This window comes from Astyanax mexicanus, chromosome 12 (assembly GCF_023375975.1).
Source record: "Astyanax mexicanus isolate ESR-SI-001 chromosome 12, AstMex3_surface, whole genome shotgun sequence".
Classification (NCBI taxonomy): domain Eukaryota; kingdom Metazoa; phylum Chordata; class Actinopteri; order Characiformes; family Acestrorhamphidae; genus Astyanax; species Astyanax mexicanus.
In genome coordinates, this window is record NC_064419.1 from 8,997,976 (window position 1) to 9,017,487 (window position 19,512).

Here is a 19,512-nt window from a genome sequence, read left to right on the forward strand (position 1 = left end):
CAACTAAGAAAAAACGGAATACTCTAAGAAATAAAGGTCAGCCAATCCAAAAAAAATCATTCACAGATTAACAGCTCCCCAGGTAAGAGCACCTAAATGCTTTACAGAGTATTTTGGTTTGTTTAACAATTTTAAGTTACGACATGATTCCTAATGTGTTCCTTCATAGTCTGGATCACTTCACTGTTCATTTACAGTGTAGGGAAGAAAAAGATACATTGGAGAAGGTGTGTCCAAACTTTTGACTGGTACTGTAAATTAAAAAAAAAACATTTTAAGTAAAAGCTTTTATAATCAGAAATTCTGTAGTGATTTAGTTATTTTTCCTTTTTCACCAATCACTCTTTCTCTATCACACCACCCCTCTCTGTCTTTGTCTGTCTCTCTTTCACAGTGTCCCTTTCTCTCCGTCTCTCCCAATCTCAACCCCCTTTTCCACCCCCCCTTTCAGTCTATCCCTCTCTCTTTTTTGCTTTCTCTGTCATTCTATCACTCTTTGTCTCAGTCTGTCCCCATTTCCCTCTCTTTCTTAGTCTGTTTCTCTCTTTTGCAGTGTCCTTTTCTTTCTGTCTCACTTTCTTTCCCACTCTTCCTCTCCGTCTCCCTTTCCTCCTTAACCTCCCTTTCTCTCACCCTCTTTTCTCTCTGTCTCCCTTTCTCTCCCTCTCCCTTTCTCTAACTCTATTGCTTTCTCAGTATCTCTTTCCCTTTCTCTCCCTCTTTCTCAGTCTCTCTCTCTACTTTTCTCTCCCTCTTTTTAGTCTCTCTCTGTCTCAATTTCTCTCCCTTATCTCTTTCTCAGTCTCCCACTGTCTCCCTTTTTCTCCCTTATCTCTTTCTCAGGCCCTCTGTCTCACTCTATCTCCCTTGCACTCTATTTCTCCCCGTCTCAGTTTCTTTATTTCTCAGTCTCTCCGTCTCCCTTTCTCTCCCTCTATCTCCCTCTCACTCTCTATTTCTCCCTCTCTCAGTCTCCCTTTCTTGCCCTTATCTCTTTCACAGTCTCTCTCCATCTCCCATTTTCTCCCTTTACCAGTCTCAGTCTCTCTTCGTCTCCTTTTCTCTCCCTCCCTTTCTATATTTCTTTCAGTCTCTCTCTCTCCTTTTTTTCTCAGTCTGTATCTGTTTCCCTTACTTGCCCTCTATCTCTTTCTCAGTATTTCTTTCTCCCTTTCTTTTCCCTTTTTTTCTCTTTCTCTCCCTCTATATTTTTTTCCAGTCTAACTCTGTCTCTCTTTCTCTCCCTCTCCCTTTCTCTCCTGCTTTCTTAGTCTCTCAAACTTTCTCTTCCTCTATCTCTTTCTCTCCTTCTCTCTTTCTCAGACTCTATTTCTACCCCTTTCCGTCTCTTTCTTTCTCCATCTCCCTCTCTCTCTCTCTTTCTCTCACTCTCATAGTCTGCCCCCTCTCTCTCTGGGCAGGACTGTAGGTGTACAGTACACAGGGTAAAACAGAAAAAGTGGGTCAAAGTTTACCTCTCAGTCTTTCGCTTGTAATCAGTGGAAGTGGACGTTCTCTGCAGCTGAGGAACCCTGGAGTCTGGAACCGCATCATCTCCACACTGCAGGTACGATTCAGAACCGCTCTACTGCAGTCCATCTGCAGTCCACTTACTCTCTTACAGCTTTCTGTCCAGACAAAAAAGCACAGTTTAACCAGTTAACCCAGTTTACCCTTCTGCTCTAATGTGTTTTTGGTAGGAGAAACTGTTTATGAGAAAAGTTTTCCTGAATTTTGTCTGTGATTTAGTCTAGTTTTATTTAAACTGAAACAGAATGGCACTGAGATGCAATCCGAAGTCCAAAGTCTAAAGCAGAACCGTCCAGACTGTTCTGAGTCCATTGTTATATTGATTATTTGATAACAGTAATATAAATCTTGTATTGATAATAATAATGAATGCATTTAGATTGCATTATATAGCATAGACAACACCTAATATCATTTTAATAATATAATAATTCTGATTGTCATAAGCCTGTACAATAACTCATATGTGCTAACAGTGACATACTGTTTTATAAAAGTGTTATATAAATGTGTTACAAATATATGACTTAATAAAGAGAGGTTATATAATTCATAATGCCTTTTAATATATGTTTATAAGAAGACTGAACTTACTAATCTAAGGTACTATGAGGTATTATGAAACATAAAGTCATAAAGTCATATACTTCTACTTTACAATGTGTTATGTATGTCACTATCTGAGTTATTGTGCAAGTTTCTGGCAATCATTATATGGTATTATGTATGCGATATACTGCACTATCAATACAGGATACATATAAATGTATCCAACAATTTTAAGTTATTTTTTTTATTTTGGCACATTTACAATAGTCTGTTAACTGGTCTATTAACTTAGTTACGCAGGTCTGATATTTATTTTTATTTATTTATCAGCAATAGTAACAGAACATTTTTAATTTGATCCTGTTTTTGTTTTTAATTAATTACTATTGTCTCTTACAATTTGTTTATGAGTAAATGATGCACTCAAGTTTGTGAAACAATCACAAGCATATATTCTCAGATATATAAAGCAGTATAATTGCAGTAGAGGGGGTGAGAGGGGGTGCTTTTTCTGGCAGGGGGGCTGAATTCGGCACAACTGTTTTCCACCAGTGACGTCAGTCAGCATCTTTCTGGAATTTCCGTATCAACTCAGGTTTTCAGTCAATTTACTTCAATTCATCACTTTTAAATTAAATGAAATATGTGATTTTTTTATTTACATTTTTAGAAGCTAAAATAATGTGAAATCATCACAGAGGATTTTGTATTAATGAGAATGTGTTAAAATGTCTCCATGTCATCTTCTGAAAAGATGTTTAAAATGAAAGTAACACAACTGTACATAACAGTTTGTGTGTCTGATCTCCTCAAAATTAATTTACTGGGGCAATGGGGCTGGGTTCTTTGGGTGCTCAGCGACCCTAAACCTCTGATCCTTAAATCACCCCCAGAAATGTTGTGGTCTAAATGGAGTTCAGAGGTAAAAGAAAATCTGAGAGAATGTAGAAAATGTGCTCTTTAAAGTGTCAGAATTAGCTGTGTGCCCCGTCACCGTCATACTGTCAGTAATGCAGCAACACATAATCTTAACTAATCAGATTTAAACACTTACCCTCAGTTTTCTATAAAGAAAAGCTGCTCTGGATTTCGAGCTACAGCCCAGTGATCCATATCCTAACGTCTCCTGAGAAGCTGTGGATTACAGAACAATGAGGGCACGAGTTCCAGAGAGATGAATTAAGGTCATTCTGGGTGTAATCTGAAGAAACGGGAGGTTTAACACACACATTGCAGTTTAAAGTTTTTAATATGTCAATGACCCCAATAACACCTTTAAAAGGGCACCAGTGTGTACTCTGTTAATTTGTTTGCTAACACTTGCAGTTATCTTGAGGCTAACAATGCTAATGTTACAACATTTGAACTGCCTTAACTTTCTGAGACTTAGACTTTGGCTTGGTGTGCATTTTTAAGTTCTCTAGCTATTTTTGGGATAAGTAGGACCTAACAAGTGTAAAAAATAAGCTTTGTCTTTGTATTGAAAGTCGTTTTTGCAAAAAACTATGTTATCATATGGGGACAGTAGTTAATTTTGACATTTAAATATAACAACCTTGACTTTTGGGATCAGAAGGACCAAATTACTCAAAAAATAATTTGCGCTTTCTACAGTAAATAAAATAAACTGGTTTCGAACGTAAAATTAGATGAGAATTTTTACCTGGCCCATTTTTCTGTCTGGACTGGCTGTAGAAACATTTGACTGGGATTCCCACCCTCACATTTTCATTCAATTGAATGTATTGGTGTCATGTGACCACTAAAGTGTACAGAGTGTGTCACCATATGAAGCCAAAGGGCAAAAAAAAAAAAAAAAATGCAATTTTTTCTTCTAAAATGGATAAAAATATTAAGCAGTCAGTTTCAATTAGAATAGTGCAAATTAGTGAAGGAGACTCTTGCACATGTAAACAATGGAGAGTTTGTTGCGAAAGCAGTAGTGAAGAACACTGACCAGGGGTAATATGCTTTTTCCTTTCATTAATGGGGTTTTAAATTAACTTATCTTGAAATAATTATTCTGTAATAATCAAATTTAATAGGAAAAATCAAACTCTATAGTGGACACATCACATTTTCCAGTACAGCACACTTTTCAAGTGTAGAAACACGGGTGCAAAACCAAAACTCCAAATCTACACAACTAGAAACATCAGCATCTATTTTAGAATATTTTTAAGATAAACATGAGACTCGACAAAGGTCTCTGAATTATGGAGAATGATATATGATAGTATATGATGATTTTGATATGCCAGAACATCCCCACAATGTACTGAACTGACAAATGTGTTAAAAACCTGTTTCCATTTTCAGACAATGCTCCTCCCTTGCCCCATGCTCCTGCTTCTCACTGCCCTCTTGTGGATCCAACCTCCTCTCACCAGAGCAGGCAGGATCTTGGTGTACCCGGTGGATGGCAGCCACTGGCTCAACATGAACATTGTGCTTAAAGAGCTTCACCAGCGAGGTCATGAGCTGACTGTAGTCCGTTCCTCCACAAGTTGGTACATTCCAGAGAAAACTCCACACTACATTTCTCTTACTGTACCGGTCAACCATGCTAGCCACCTGGAGAACCCTGAGTTCATGGCGTCCTTCTTGAAGAGGAACATTGACATCCGGAGAGGAGAAGGGTCCATTCTTTCGTTCATCGCTTACCAGCAAGAGACCATCAATCTGCTGCTGGAGGCTCACAGGGCAAGTGCTGAAATGGTGAGGACCATCTTGGAGGATAAAAGACTTGTGAGGAAACTGAAAGGCGCCAAGTACGATTTGCTCCTGACAGATCCTGGCTTCGGAGGTGGAGTAGTGTTGGGTAAATACTTGGGTCTACCAATGGTATTCAACGTTCGTTGGATAACAAATGGAGATGGACACTTTTCAATCGCGCCGTCTCCTCTTTCATACATCCCGACGATTGGGTCGCAAGTCACCGATAAAATGACTTTCAAGAACAGATTGAAGAACCTTTTGCACTATGGAATCGGCCAGTACATCGACCACATCACCACCAGGCCACTTTATCAGGATGTCATCAGCAAATTTATAGACCCAGATTCCAATATCTACTCCCTTATCCAGGGAGCTGACCTGTGGCTCATGCGAGTTGACTTTGTGTTCGAGTTTCCTCGGCCTACGATGCCAAACGTGGTCTACATGGGAGGGTTCCAGTGCAAGCCTTCTAAGCCTTTGCCTGCTGACTTAGAGAGGTTTGTGCAGAGCTCAGGGGAGCATGGCATTGTGGTGATGTCTCTTGGCACACTGCTCGGAAGCCTTGGACCAGAGATATCAGAAATCGTCGCTTCTGCTTTCGCTCGTCTGCCCCAAAAGGTGGTGTGGAGAAACCTGGGGCCGAAGCCTTCCACACTTGGCAAAAACACACTGATTGTCGACTGGCTTCCACAGAACGACCTTCTGGGTCATCCAAAAACCAAAGCTTTCATCACACACGGCGGTACCAATGGTATCTACGAGGCCATCTACCATGGAGTCCCAGTCCTGGGAATACCACTGATCTTTGACCAGTTCGACAACATGATACGCCTTGAGGCCAGAGGGGTTGCCAAAGTACTGGAAGTTACATCCCTGGATGTGGACTCACTAACCCAAGCATTGACGGATATCTTGGACGAAAAGAAACCCTACAGGGAAAAAATGCGTAAGATGTCGCAGTTGCATCACGACACACCACTGAAACCGATGGATACTGCCATCTTCTGGCTGGAGTATATTATAAGGCACAAAGGTGCGGCACATTTGCGTACCGAGTCCTACAAATTGTCCTGGTATGAATATCACAATGTGGACGTGTTAGCACTGTTGCTAGGTGTTGTTATGGCCTTGTGTCTTCTCAGTTATATGACCTGCCGGGCTTTGATCAAACTGTTGTTAAAAAAGGCAAAAGTCAAACAGCAATAAGCAAGAATTACAACCAGCCTCAGAACATAGCAGTTCCCATCGTTCTAACTAGGCCTACAGGACAAGGCTGTGATTAGGGTCCTGTTTACACTTGGTATTAAAATCTGTCTCGAGTGATCTGATCCTAGGTGGAGAAGTAGCTGCGTTTCAAAGCTTAGGCTGCAGTCAAAGTAGGCGGCACAGCCTGGGAAGGACTGTCCTATGAAGCTTTGTGGTGAGGTCACTAGAAAGTTCCCTCCACTCTCAATACCTCATTTTCTTTGTGAAATAAATTAATATAAAAACGAACATATTGTTTGTTTTCCTTTTACATTCTACTTACACAAAGAATGGTGGGAAATGGAACGCCACAAAAGATACATCAGTTGCGTTTTCCAAATCTCTCGAATGTCGCCTGCATTTGTCAGCTGTGTATGTAAAGTGTTCCTTCACTTTAAAACAGACTTTTTATGATGTTGCGACCAAGAAATCTACCTAAACAACCTACCTGGGCTGCTACCAATGCTTTGAAACGCAGATAATGAGAAACATAACCCTTTCCTGACTGGAGGAAAAGTACCACCAACATTTATGCTGTCCGTCTGGAGGGAAGATAGTCATCCAGTAATGCCCTGCAGGCTGCTCTACATAAAAGAGCAGTTTGAACACAGACTGCATGGACTATAAACAAAATGGGAGGTTCATTGTTGTTTGGTATGATTAGAAATGCTGTAGTGTTCCCCTAAGAAACATTTTGTAAAAGAAATCTTAGAAATCATGCACTATATAGCATACATAATGCCTGTCAAAAGCTTGTAGTGACATATAAAACACATTATTAAGTACAAGTGTATCATAATGCATTTAGTTAGTATGTACCATTTTCTTATGAACATATATTGTAAGGCATAGTGAAACCTCCATTTATAAAAGGCACACACGTGTGACATTTTATAACATGGTACGTCACTGTTAACACTGCTTCTACTAAACAAGGTATTATGTATGCAATATGAATATAGGATTCAAGTTATTGCTAGAATATTAATTTTTGTGATTTCTCAGACAAAAGGAGGAGCTTTGGCTGGTCCACATGGCCAAGATCTAAGGATCACGGGTTTGAATCCTAGATCAAATTGCTTCTCCATCAGCAGCCAGAGTCCGAGAGAGCACAGTTGGTCATGCTTTCTCTGGGTGGGTGGGTAGTAATCACAGACATCTCTCTGTTGGCTGAGGTATGAAAGCTGGGGAGACAGCAATTTCCTCTGAGCACTTGGGTGATTTATGATGCTGCATTGATTGGATGGGGGAAAAGGCGGAGCTTAACTTTACACATGTGCTTGTCCATGCCCTCCAAAAGCCAGGAGCACTGCAGTGATGGGGAGAGGGGTTTCTAGTAAGTAGGAGGGGTAACTGGGGGAATAATAATTTGGTAACAAATAATTTAATATATAATAAACAACAATTTTTCTGGGTAAGCTGCATCTCTGTAAAGAACGCTTCATCTACATTAGTATACCATTTAACACAATACTTTGCCTTTTCCTCAATCAATCTTTTTTTTTTTTTTTTTTTTAGAAATAAGACATCACAGCCCACTTTATTAAATTGTTTTTTTGTTTTATTGATTTGTACACTGAATTAATCAGCCAACTATTATGCATGTAAATGTATCACTTAACACAATTGCCGCCATGGTGAACAAAAATAAAACGGTTCATGGATCAAATATTCATTAAATGCAACATTCCGCAGATGCTGCGTTGTTTCTCCTACATTGTTTTTTTTTTCTTTTTTCGTAATGGTGTTTACGACTCGACTAGGCTTACAGGAGGTGAAATACTCGAGTACAAAACAAAGTGCTCCGTCCATCTGCGTCCGATCTGCTCATTCGAGAATGCCAAATCTCTCTTTCTCTATAAAAAAAAAGGAAAAACAGCAGCACTCTCAACCGCAATCTCTACAAAAAAAAAAAAAAACGTAGAAAAGAGGTTAGAAACTTTGCAAAGTTCGGAAGTTTAACGAAAACAGCTCAGGTTTTTTTCCACTGTGATGCCTGCAGGGATCAAAGTCATTTACATGCAAGTTTTAATGGACAAACACTCAAAAACACAACCAACAGAACATAGAACCTATATAATAGATACCGATTTCATAACGTTAGTTTAGTTCCATTAGGAAAACCATACAGGGAAATCTCGATCTGTTATCAATCTGTTTTCGTAACGATTACAGCGACAGCTGACTGACCCACCAGCATTTCAACGGGTCATTTGAGAGCAGGTAAAGAGGGGGACATAAAAAACAGTAAGTGTGTGTTCGGAATTAGCTTTGGTATTTTTGAGCTATTTTTTTAAGCCGTAAGTGTTCTGAAGCGAATCGCATTGCAACAAACCAGTCGCCCGCAGAGGAAATTAATTCTGATATTTTGTCGCTGTTTACTGGAGCTCAAGTTGAGCACCCGGATCCTTAAAAACAATGACTGTATATAAGCACAGACTCTATGGTCTAATTCTCTATTGTTCTATAGAAATTAAACCAAAACGGCTCACAATGTTGCAAAAAAATTGCAACCAAGCGCCTTAAACCTTTGGCGACACCTGCGATTGTTTGGATTGTGTCTAAACTAAATGTTAAATATGACCAACAGCATATTGATCACCATATGGTATAATAACAGTATTATTATTTAACTTTAACTAGCCAGCTCCCGAAAACGCTACTACAAATCAGCCTCTCCATGTAATAAAAATGCTCTGTTCCAGCCAAAGCTGTCTTTCAATCACTTCATTCCTAAGTGCAGCCCTGCCTTCTTACAATATAGCAGAGTATGATTTAAAAAACTAAATTTCTGGGGGAAATAAACTGTGGCACTGATAGCACAGGGAAAATTAACTGTTGGAATAGATACTGGAGATGGAAGGACAGTTTAGAGGAGAAAAACAAGATGGAAAATGGACCGAGCTATGCACTACTATACTGCAACCAGCCAGCAGAGGCACTAGACCTGTGGTGAGCATCACTTTTAAAAGACTTTTTGAGTTCTGCTGCTGTCCGTGCTTTTATACAGTCACTGCTTATAGCAAAAGAGAAGGCAAGAAAAACGAAAAATGAAGGGCATCAAATCTCTCAAAACACAATAAATAAATTTAAAAAATGTGCATGAAAGCAAGTATTGATGGAAAAGCAGGGATGGCTGCGGGCCAGATAATCCAGAGCGGAAGTATACATCTAAAGCAGTCACTCAGACCCTTTTTTAACATAACTCTTGCTGCTATTAAGATGGCTGTTCAAGGTCTCTGCAGGTCCACACAGAACAACATTTTGCACTGGGTGGTGTCCAGACTCCAGGCTTTCCCTTTCAGAAGAGTGTTCCCACAGGAACCATACCTGACCCCCTGCTTTAAACAGTACTAACCAATCGCACGCAGAACAGTCTGGAGTTTTGGTCCAAAATCACAACACTGATATTCTTGGCCACTGAGAACCCACATGTTCTTGGACTAACTTCATCATTAAGACCATTAACTCATGATTGCCAGCTCTACCCACAATTAAGTTTTTTTTTTTTTTTTTTTTTACAGTTGCTGTTGTAAGGTTGGATAAGCCCAATTTAGAGTGTTAATACTTTTAGGGATTCACCAAAATAAAAAATTGCGACAGAAACCAAACAAAATGTAAGGGTTTCATTAGTTTTGTCAGTTTTTTCACCATTGCATAAATGTAACAGAATAAAAGCACTGTCTTGCTTTTCAAAGACAAAAAGCTGTTTAAAAAATATCAACATTTACATTTCCAAATGTTGTAATTTGATCATTATTTAGCCAAACACTAAAAGTTTACAAAAAGTGCTTTTTTGGCTCAATAGTTTTAATTTCTTAATGCATCTCTAATCTTTAATTATCTTAATATGAGACTATAGCAGTCTCTGTGTCTATTACAATTAGGGATGCAATGAATATTGTAGTTAAAAAAAAGTTGTTTAGTTGAATAAGTGAAGAGTAATAATTATTTATTAAAAAATATTTATTAATAATTTTGTTTGATTTTGGTTTGTCAATTTTTTTTATTTCAGTGCATCCCTAAATCACAAAACTTAAATTTATATTATTTATTTAATATTGTTTTTAATGTACCCTGAGATGGATCATTCTTTAAAGCTCATTCAATCGAGCAACAACAGCTGTAAAAGAACCTTTTTGTGGATGGAGGAAAAGTTGATCAATTCAACCCAGTGTTAGTTCTAGATCTAGAAGCTGAAAATGCTCAGAATCAAATTCTGCACTTTCCTACTGTCCACAGTGGCAGTTAATGTCAACACATTACCCTGAACTCAACAGTGATCCCTTAACTTAAATATTTTCAAAAATATTAGGTTTAATACAAAAAACTGAAGTGGGCGTGGCTTATACACAAAATAGATGGAAGGTACTGGAACTGGGTGCAATGGGTCCACAATGAGTAAGGGTAATCAAAGATTGCGGACACTGTTAATACACATACAAATTTGGAATCAATTAGACAGCCAATAAACAACTTGGGTTGTGCAATTACACGGGAACAGCTTGTGTATGTACTGAAATCTGGTATTCTGGAAGTAGAAAGTATTCCGGTCAGTATAAAGGGACTGGACTTGCCTAAACCAACCATTTAGTCCAGAAAAAAAACATCAAAGTGGACCATTATTCCAGATAGGCCAGTCACTTTAAGTACTGTAATTATCACAATTACCTTAAATCACCAAACAAAACAGTTGCACCCAGAAGAAATTAACAGACAGTAATGAAACTTGGTTGGTAGTCATGCCACACGGTCAAAGTGACTCAAAATAGCAGGGACGAGTCAGACCTTTAGTCATCTTCAGTAAAGGGTCCCACTTTTGTCTTGGTGGAGGTTCTGAATATCACTGCAAACCACTTCTGGGTGCAACTATTTTTTTGATAAATGTATTTCTTAGACAATATGTCTTCGAAACGCCCATAATTATTGCCACAGGCCTAAAACCAGATGTGAAGTTGCTAATGCTAATATCTTGGGCATGGCTGCTGCTCAAAGACATTACATACAGTTTCCAAATTCAAATGAGTTCCCCCCCCTCTTCTTCTTCAAGCCTCTCAGGAAAAGAAAGGAAAGAAGTTGCACACGGATGCGTCATCATATTATAAATACAAGGCTGGTCAGAAAACTGCGCGACTAATAGAAGGTAAGCCAGCTGCTGCGGGGACAGAACCCTGCCCATCGCCACCACCTTTCTCCACCTACACACACTCAGACAGATTCACAGTCATAAAAACGAAGGTCTGTGCAACAATACTCAATGAAAAGACGTACAAAAGAGAAAAACTAAGTGTGGGCATTCACAAGTTTAAAAAAAAAACATTAGTGTTGCTTAACCAGCATGAAAAACGCCAAAAGAAATGAAATGCCTTTCTTTCTGTCCCTCCGTTTCCACCGATTACGTTTATTTTCACACCTTGATTGAATTATACTTCAAAATAAAAAAAGCGCAAACGTCTCCGAACACTTTTAAAATCCCTTTCTCTACATTCACCGCGGCCTGGGGCCTGAAACACACCTCCTCTCGCTCTGTTCCCCTTGCTATTGTTTTTAGGAGTCACTTTACACAACGCTTTAGTGCTCTGATCCCAGTCCAGCGCTTCTAGTCCACCACTGCAGTTCATTTGCTGCACCTTTCCAGGGTCACTTTTTTTTTAGTCCACTGGCGCTTAAAGCGCTCCAGCCTCTGGCGCAGACTTACAGACTCCGCCTCCACTAAGATGACCCCGCCTCCCGGCTGCCTGATCCCGCCCCTCCCGCCATCAGGTTCCTCAGAAGCTTCCTCCGACCGGCCTGGTAGTCTTCCTCGTCCACGTTAACGAGCAGTTTGATGGCCTCGTGGCCGACCGCTTGTTTGAGCGAGTCCGTGATGAAGACGCCCTTCAGCGCCTCCAGCAGAGAGCCGTTAATGTAGTCCCGCCAGAAGGCGTCCAGGTACGTCAGCTCTGAGAACTTGATGTCACAGATGATGGAGCCCAGGTCACGTGACTTCAGGATGGTGTTGGCCTGGTTGAAGCGCTCAAACTGCCTCTCCAGCGCCTCCTGCTTGTTGGAGAAGACGTTGCCCTGCAGAGCCGAGTCGTGCTGGCAGTATTCGGCCCGAACACGAAGGCGGATGTCTAGATGGAGGGAGTTGGAGAGAAAGACATTAGCATAAGTAGGACTGGACATAAATTTAATACCAGTATATATATATATATTGACACAAAATGTTTCATCAGTGTTTGTTTTTTTGTTATCATATCCCAATGAGCAAACTTAATAAATATATTGTGATACAATTTTTTTTTGTAATTACTTATAAGAAGATTACTCTGACAGACTACAATGCTACAATAAGCATAAAGGGTGCTCCATAATGTTATGATACACAAGCTCGTTTAGACAATACTGTAATACACTACAGAGAATGTAGAGGGCATTCTATATTTCATATGATCCATATGTTCATTAAAAAAATATATAATAATGAAAAATAATAATGTTCATATGATCCACAAACTTATTCTGCCAAACTAATATTAAGGGATTTTCTATAATCTTAATAGGAACCAAGTGTTCATCCTGACAGACTGTAAAACACTACAGGAAGCGTATGGGGTGCTATGTAAAGTTTTTACATTGCACACTTAGTCACACACTGTATGTGTCGTCATACCGCAGGTTTGTTTTTCTCTGCAGTCAGCTGCACTGTGAGCCCTCTTCCTCTTCCTGTTGGGAGTGTGTGGCGCAGGTTTGGCACGGGGCGGGCCCACTGGAGACTCTGATGGGGCAGGGCAGCAGATCACAGGCTGGGGTCCTAACAGACAGGAAAAGGGGGGGAATATTACAGTGACATGTCAAAAACCATGGGACAGCGGTACAGATGGTTTGGACACAAACAAATGTGTAAGTTGCGAGGTGCTATCTCGTGGGGCTGAACACTGGTCAGTGTGGTCATGGCAAGGCCATGCGAATTATACAACAAGCGTCTGATAGAGGGCGCAGATGGAAGGGACATTCGATTGCCGATGTTGTGCAGGTATTTAACATTTGTATCAGGAATACACCATAGATGATGGTGGCGGTGACTGTGTCCGCTGGCTGTGACAGGAAAGTAACTCTCATTCACAAATCACATCCTCAATCATCAGGACAGTAAATTGTGAATTTGAAAAAAAAAATTACATTTATGTTGTGTTTCATACATATGAGAAAAGTCATCAGAAGTCGGTGAGGCACTGATGCACAGAAGAAAGGTAGTCAAACACACACACCTGCTCGTCTGTGGGGCGTGGCCTGTTGGCTGTCAGCCCGACCTCCTCTGGGTGAAATGTAGCGTACAGATGTCTCCTCTAAGTACTTATCCACTGGGTCTGGACACACTGCAAAACAATGGTTTAAGACGCATTAATACACTGTAGCTGTGCTGTGAATAGCTGGCAAATGCTAGGGATCACTTTAAAATACAAATGATTAGGTACAGGGATTTTTTTAGGTAAAGAAAAATATTTTGTATTCGTTTCTTAGCCATTTTCTATTCTTGTTTAAAAATAAATAAATAAAAATGAAATACTGAACATGTTTTTTCTGTAGTTTACCTAAATTTTGCTGATTTGTTTCACCACCAAATGTATTTTTTCTTTATTTTCTAGAAAAACATTTTTGTTTTATTAACTATTAGGTTTCTTCACTATATACATACACATATACATATGTGCTTTAACAACTGTATAAAACCCTTATGTTTATATAAATTAATAATTAATACCATAATACTGTGTTTTTGAGAAACATCACAGTTTTGCAAAACATATCAAGATACTTCAACTAATGTCTAGAGTTGTAAGAAAATATTAATACACTTTATGATTTTTTTTAAATACTGTAATGACTTTTAAAAGCACAGGTAAATTGCACACAATTAAAATTATACAGAATTACAAAATGATAAGTTTTCTGATTTTCCTCACCCGTCTGCCTCTTGCGTAGAGTAACATAAGGCAGCAGGTCGTGTCTGGTGATGATGCGGAGCAGCTGGAGAACGTGCCGGAAGTTTGTCTCGTCGCAGCGACCCTGTCGCTCCAGCGCCAACAGAAAATCCTTCCCACTCCGAATTCCTCCACGCTCGTATTCATCGATTACGTCCACGAACAGGAAGGAGAGCACTCGGACGTCCCGGTGCGTCAGATGAGCACCCACGATGTCGAACATGCGGTGCAGCGAGTAAAGACCATACGCGTCGTCCACTGCCTCCTCCGGCCAGGGCTCAGAGCGGCCCGACGCAGCTCTCCGAGAGGAGGTGGGGATACTACACAAGGTAGAGCTACTGCAGGAGGCTGAAGATGTTCTGCTCACTTGAAATAGGAAGAAAGACATTGATATTGAAAACCATCAACATTGATTTGATATTATTTGAAAGATAGAATATATTTAACCTAAGAACGGACAATATGGACAATATGTGGGGTCAGTAACTGATGCTGTAAATGCTATGCATCAAAACCCCACTGTTTAAATCTTTTGAGATCAAAAACAAACAAAAAAATATATATATACAAAACATTTCTCGTGAGAAACCCCATCATGTTATTGTTTGCATACAGTTGGATGTGAGTTAAAATTCAAACTCAAATTTAATTTTAATTCAAAAATTATTTGATAACATTTTCTTACCCCCCTTTTAAAGTTTAAAGGAGAACTCGTGTAAAATTGACTTTGGTGTAGTAAAACATGATTTAAAAAAAAAAAAAGTACTTCCCTTTGTTGAATAGCCCACCACCACTTTCCTACAGCTTCCTGAGATAGTAATTTTGTGCTGTTTGCCCTACACTCTATATAGCCCCGATAAGTGCACAGTTTACATCCCGTGCCACTAGCTTTCAGCTTCGTGTGCCGCCATCATTGTACTGATAATGACAGACATACATACATAGACTCTGCTACAATACTATACGCCCGTTGTACAGCGTGCTGGGCAAAAAGCACCAAATGACTCAACAATTATTCAACAAAAGTACTTCATCATGTTTTACCACACCCAAAGTCAATGTTACACGAGATTTCTTTTTAACTGTACATATTTAATAGAATAGCAGGTAAGTCTGTTAGTAAACCAGAGCATTTCCGCTTACCTGCATTAGCGTGTGCTGCTGTGGATGAGGACGTGCCACCCCAGCCCCTCCTGGAGGATCGTGGGTAGGAGTCCATTGGGCCGGGAGACGAGCCCCGCCTACCATGGCTGGAGGACGAGGTGTGAGGAGCGAGGAGGGGCGGGGTGGCATTCCCACGCTGCTGTGAGCTCATCACTCTGCTCCAAGCACGTGGACGGCAGGGTGGGAGGGTTGATGTCACCGTTGTTGACGATGTTGTACTGCAAATTAATGCTAAATTAACGTTTATATAATTCAACACAAACCACAGGAAACAGTCTCACCCAGCTGCATCCTGTCAAAAAAAGAAAAAAACAATAATCAGTAACTATATCTGATCATTAATCAGCCATAAAATTAAAACCACTGGCAGATTTTTTTCATGGCTGTGTGAATGTGCCAAATCTGATTTTTTCAAATCAGATTTGAGTCACTTTCATATGTGGTCCTAAATCGGATACGTATTCGATCCATAGACATGAGACATGAATGTGAACGGTCAAATCAAAATTCATGCGTCTTTTTGCTTTGTCATCACCAGACCGGGGTCGACCATTGCTGGCTTCTCTCTTGTACTCACACACCTCTTGGTGCAACTGTGCAGCTAATAGCTGCAAAAACAGCAAAAGCAAACCGCTTGGCCTTTTTTCACCTGTTCAACCTGAGCATGTCCTTCAGACCAGCTGTTTACTCTCCACTCCAGCAAAAGATGCTCCACATATGAGCTGCTAACACATCCATTTCCCTTTATAAAGCTACGAGTCGTCTCTTAAATATTACTTTTTTTGTTGTTGGTGAAAAAGGCGAAGTTTATACTCAGATACAGGTCACTTATACATTTCTGAATTTAAACCCTCAGAATAGCCAAATCTAAGCAAAATATCAGATTTAAGCAATGTGGCTTGTAATGTGAATGTAGCCTATGATTTGGGTACTTTTGGTTTGAATCTGAATTTGAGTGGGTGGGTGGTGCTATCTTCCTCATCACTTGTAACGTATTAATGGACATAGTGCATCGTAATTTCACGTGTTTTCATAGTATACAGTATCTCACAAAAGCAAATACACACTTCACATTTTTATAAATATTCTATATTTTAATGGGACAACACTGAAGACATGACACTTTGATACAATGTAGTCAGTGCACAGCTTGTAACATTGTAAATTTGCTGTGCCCTCAAAATAAATGAGCAGACAGCTATTAATGCCTAAACCGCTGGCAAAAAGTGAGTACACCCCTAAGAGATGCCTTGTTATTAAGTACAACACAGATTTACCACAAAAAAAACTCATGAAACATTAAAGACTGTGGTTGTGTGCAGCACATATCAATTAGTAGGAGTCCACAGAACACCCTGGCATAGCTAAGCTGGCAAAGATGAAGTTAGAGCAACAAAATGTGCTGCTTTTTGCATTATCAGAACAATCATTCAAAACATCTACAAACTAATTTACAAATTAAAGTGATCATTTTAGCCATCATTCACCAATGAACATTGGCAAAGGCAGATGTTTGGTCCCTAAAATGTGATGTTTAGTTTTTTTTTTTCTAGAAAGCATGAGAGAGTTTGTGATGTCTCTGCAGGTGAGTTATTAAACAGGTAAATTATATGACAGCTGTGTCTCCACCCATCCACCATGCTGGCATTACTCACACTACAAATGTGTTGCTTTCTGCCCTTTTATACTTAAATATCTACTAACAAGCATCATTTTACTCAAACCAACCACTCAGGTCACTAGCCTAGTTATAGTTAAAGGCTGAAGCCACTGCAGCTTTGTTAGCAACTGAAATCATGTGACTAAATCCCTAGAATACACGTGTCCAGTGTTGTACAGTAGGTGGTTTCCTGCCACAACACAAACCAACTAGACCCAGTTAAACTAAATGAACTGTGCTGCACTGTAGCCCTCCAGCCCTGAGCTGCTGTCAAAGAACTGGAATCTGCTCAGATTAAACTGGATTGCTCAACAGACTGGTCTCACTCACAGGACTTACAGGTTACCCTGGGACATCCATTCAGTTCAACAACTATTACCCAACATTCAACATTCAGCTTCTACAATCTAAATTTAATGTGTTGCTCAAACTGAGCCCGTTATTTAAAGACATGTTGAAACTGTGCATAAATACATGTGTACACTCCAAACATACATCTTGGGCAACTAAAGAATTATTTTGTTATTAACGATAGCATAGCAGAAACTGATTCATAGAAAGGCTTTAGTAAATGACTGTAGTTGATACAGTCTGTGGAAACATTAATAGCAGTTATTGAATCATGTATGTAGTTAATGAATCGCTAACATTAAATACTGAACCATTTAGAGCAATTAGTGAATCATTTTAATTGGTCCTGGATCATTTAGATCAGCTACTGAATACCAGCATCAAAACTATAGAATGAGTTACTGAGTTAAACTGGTTAAGCCCCGCCCAACAACATAGTGTTGTACTCTGTCCTTACATCCCACTATTCTGATTAAATAAAAAGTAGACCCGCTCAACAACATAGCAGTGTTTTACTCTGTCCTTACATCCCACTATTCTGATTGGATAAAAAGTAGACCTTTATTAATCAGATTTTATAGATGTTTTTTTTTTATATTATGACTGTTTAAAATCACAATATAAATCACATTGGTTACAGTACTGCAAAATGGCTGAAACACTGACATATTGAATCATAACCCCTGCATTGTGATGTGCATCATAACATGCTTGTCAATGTACAACCCTAATAGTTAAAGCACTCAGCTAATGCTGTGCAGAACCCTCTGAAGACACTTTCACAATCTCAGTAAACAGAACATTAAGCTGACATCCAGAATCCTTTAAAACAGTGCTTTCAATTGTCAAGAACCTAAAACACCCAGCAGAACTACAGGAGTATAATTAATATGCAGAACCTTACAGAACAACGACTTTCATGTTCTGTGTAATTGAGCAAAGCATTCATCAAAGCAATCCCCTTTCAGACAAAGTCATGTTCTAGACCAGTGGTCCTCAAACTGTAGTACATGTACCACTGGTGGTCACTGAAGCACACAAAGGTGGTAGACCCCCAAATACCTTTTTTGCCTGTGGGCACCAGGGGATACCAAAATCACTAGGAATTTACTAATTTGACAGTTTTTATTGTAGACAATGACATATTTTCACTGTCAGATAAAAAAAAAATTCTCCAAATGTCATTACCTTCAAGATGACAGCAATAGCATTAATTTATTGAGTTTCACACTGACAGCAAGATATCAAACAGCCTTATTACACATTACACATGTCCCTAGTCTTCATATGCTGCTGTTAATAACTTTATAGTTTGATTTTGGGAGCTACATGGTCTAAAATGTTTGAGAACCACTGTAGACAGTTTAAACAGCCACAACGTGCAGCAGCTCGTGCGCATAAGAACAGTTATAACAGTTATAACAGCATAAGAACACATAAGAACAGTCACTGTGTGCTGTGTTGTATTCTGTTCTAACTGCCTGCAACGTTCTCAGCTCGTGCGTGCGTGAGAACTTCGCCTGCCCCTTTGGGTTTTAGCTATCTACACCACTCCTCAGCTCCTGCACAGAACTCTAACGCTGGTTGCGAGTTACCAATCTACTAGATTTTGAAGGGAACCAATTAGCTAATAACCACAGGCTCGTGCACGGGGCTGGAAAAGCTGCTACTCGCGCTGTAAACAGAAGAGCAGACCGGATGGTATTAGCTAGGTTAACTAACATAGACAACTAACGCGGATAAAAGCGGCTTTGGCGTTCTAGACAACGAGATTTAGGCTAGGCTCTGTGTGTAGTCCTGCAGTACGTGATCAAATGACTTGCTAGGTAGTTAGCTGTGTTGGTTCGTGCGGTTCTGTCCGCTGTTTATTTGATTCTCTTAGCATGTAGCTAAGCTAGGCTAGGCTAGGCGGAGTGAGGAGGCTGTGTTTACCAACCGCTGGTCTCCGGAACCCGGGCTGTGAGGGGAGTTGGGCGCGATTATAAGCAGGCGGAGAGGGCGCTGGGTGCGGCCGGGCAGGCTGAGCTGGCGGGGCTGGCGGTGAGGGCGGCCGGGCTGGGTGTGAGCGGAGTCCCGCAGCAGCGCTTCAGCGGAGCGGCCATTACTGCCCACTGCTAAGATGAAGGAACATCCGGGGATGTCCAAAGCGGGGGGCAACATCCGGGATACGGAGGCAGCGCTGACCCCGCCCACACTCGAGTTCATGGGTCTGTGGACCAATCAGCGCTTATTTATCATTTTAGCGAAGGTCTGTACAGTGACAGTGTAAAAATCATTATTTCTGTCACAAAACAATAAACATGTATGTCATTATTTTATTTTTCATTA

General features: G+C 40.0%; 2 protein-coding genes across 2 annotated transcripts; one reads left to right on the plus strand and one right to left on the minus strand.

The window, feature by feature from the left end:
* The first annotated feature begins 1,242 nt into the window (after positions 1-1,242).
* ugt5e1 (UDP glucuronosyltransferase 5 family, polypeptide E1) lies at positions 1,243-7,754 on the plus strand. Its single transcript, XM_049485785.1, has 2 exons — positions 1,243-1,567; positions 4,399-7,754. Exon 2 carries the CDS (start codon positions 4,402-4,404, stop codon positions 6,001-6,003), a length of 1,602 nt encoding a protein of 533 aa, XP_049341742.1. The 5' UTR covers positions 1,243-1,567; positions 4,399-4,401; the 3' UTR covers positions 6,004-7,754.
* dedd (death effector domain containing) lies at positions 7,582-19,327 on the minus strand. Its single transcript, XM_007236951.4, has 6 exons — positions 19,121-19,327; positions 15,153-15,465; positions 13,992-14,375; positions 13,296-13,403; positions 12,698-12,838; positions 7,582-12,158 (listed from the first exon to the last, which is right to left on the minus strand). The coding sequence occupies exons 2-6, from the start codon at positions 15,322-15,324 to the stop codon at positions 11,755-11,757; spliced, it is 1,209 nt and encodes a 402-aa protein (XP_007237013.2). The 5' UTR covers positions 15,325-15,465; positions 19,121-19,327; the 3' UTR covers positions 7,582-11,754.
* Between the last annotated feature and the right edge of the window lie 185 nt (positions 19,328-19,512).

Excerpts from the sequence above, each read along its gene's own strand:
- dedd (XM_007236951.4), bottom strand. The coding sequence starts at position 15,324 with ATGAGCTCACAGCAGCGTGGGAATGCCACCCCGCCCCTCCTCGCTCCT. Across the intron at positions 13,404-13,991 it reads TCTACGCAAGAGGCAGACGG|TGTGTCCAGACCCAGTGGAT; the intron begins GTGAGGAAAATC and ends ATTGTTTTGCAG. Across the intron at positions 12,839-13,295 it reads CACGCCCCACAGACGAGCAG|GACCCCAGCCTGTGATCTGC; the intron begins GTGTGTGTGTTT and ends CCTGTCTGTTAG.
- ugt5e1 (XM_049485785.1), top strand. The coding sequence starts at position 4,402 with ATGCTCCTCCCTTGCCCCATGCTCCTGCTTCTCACTGCCCTCTTGTGG.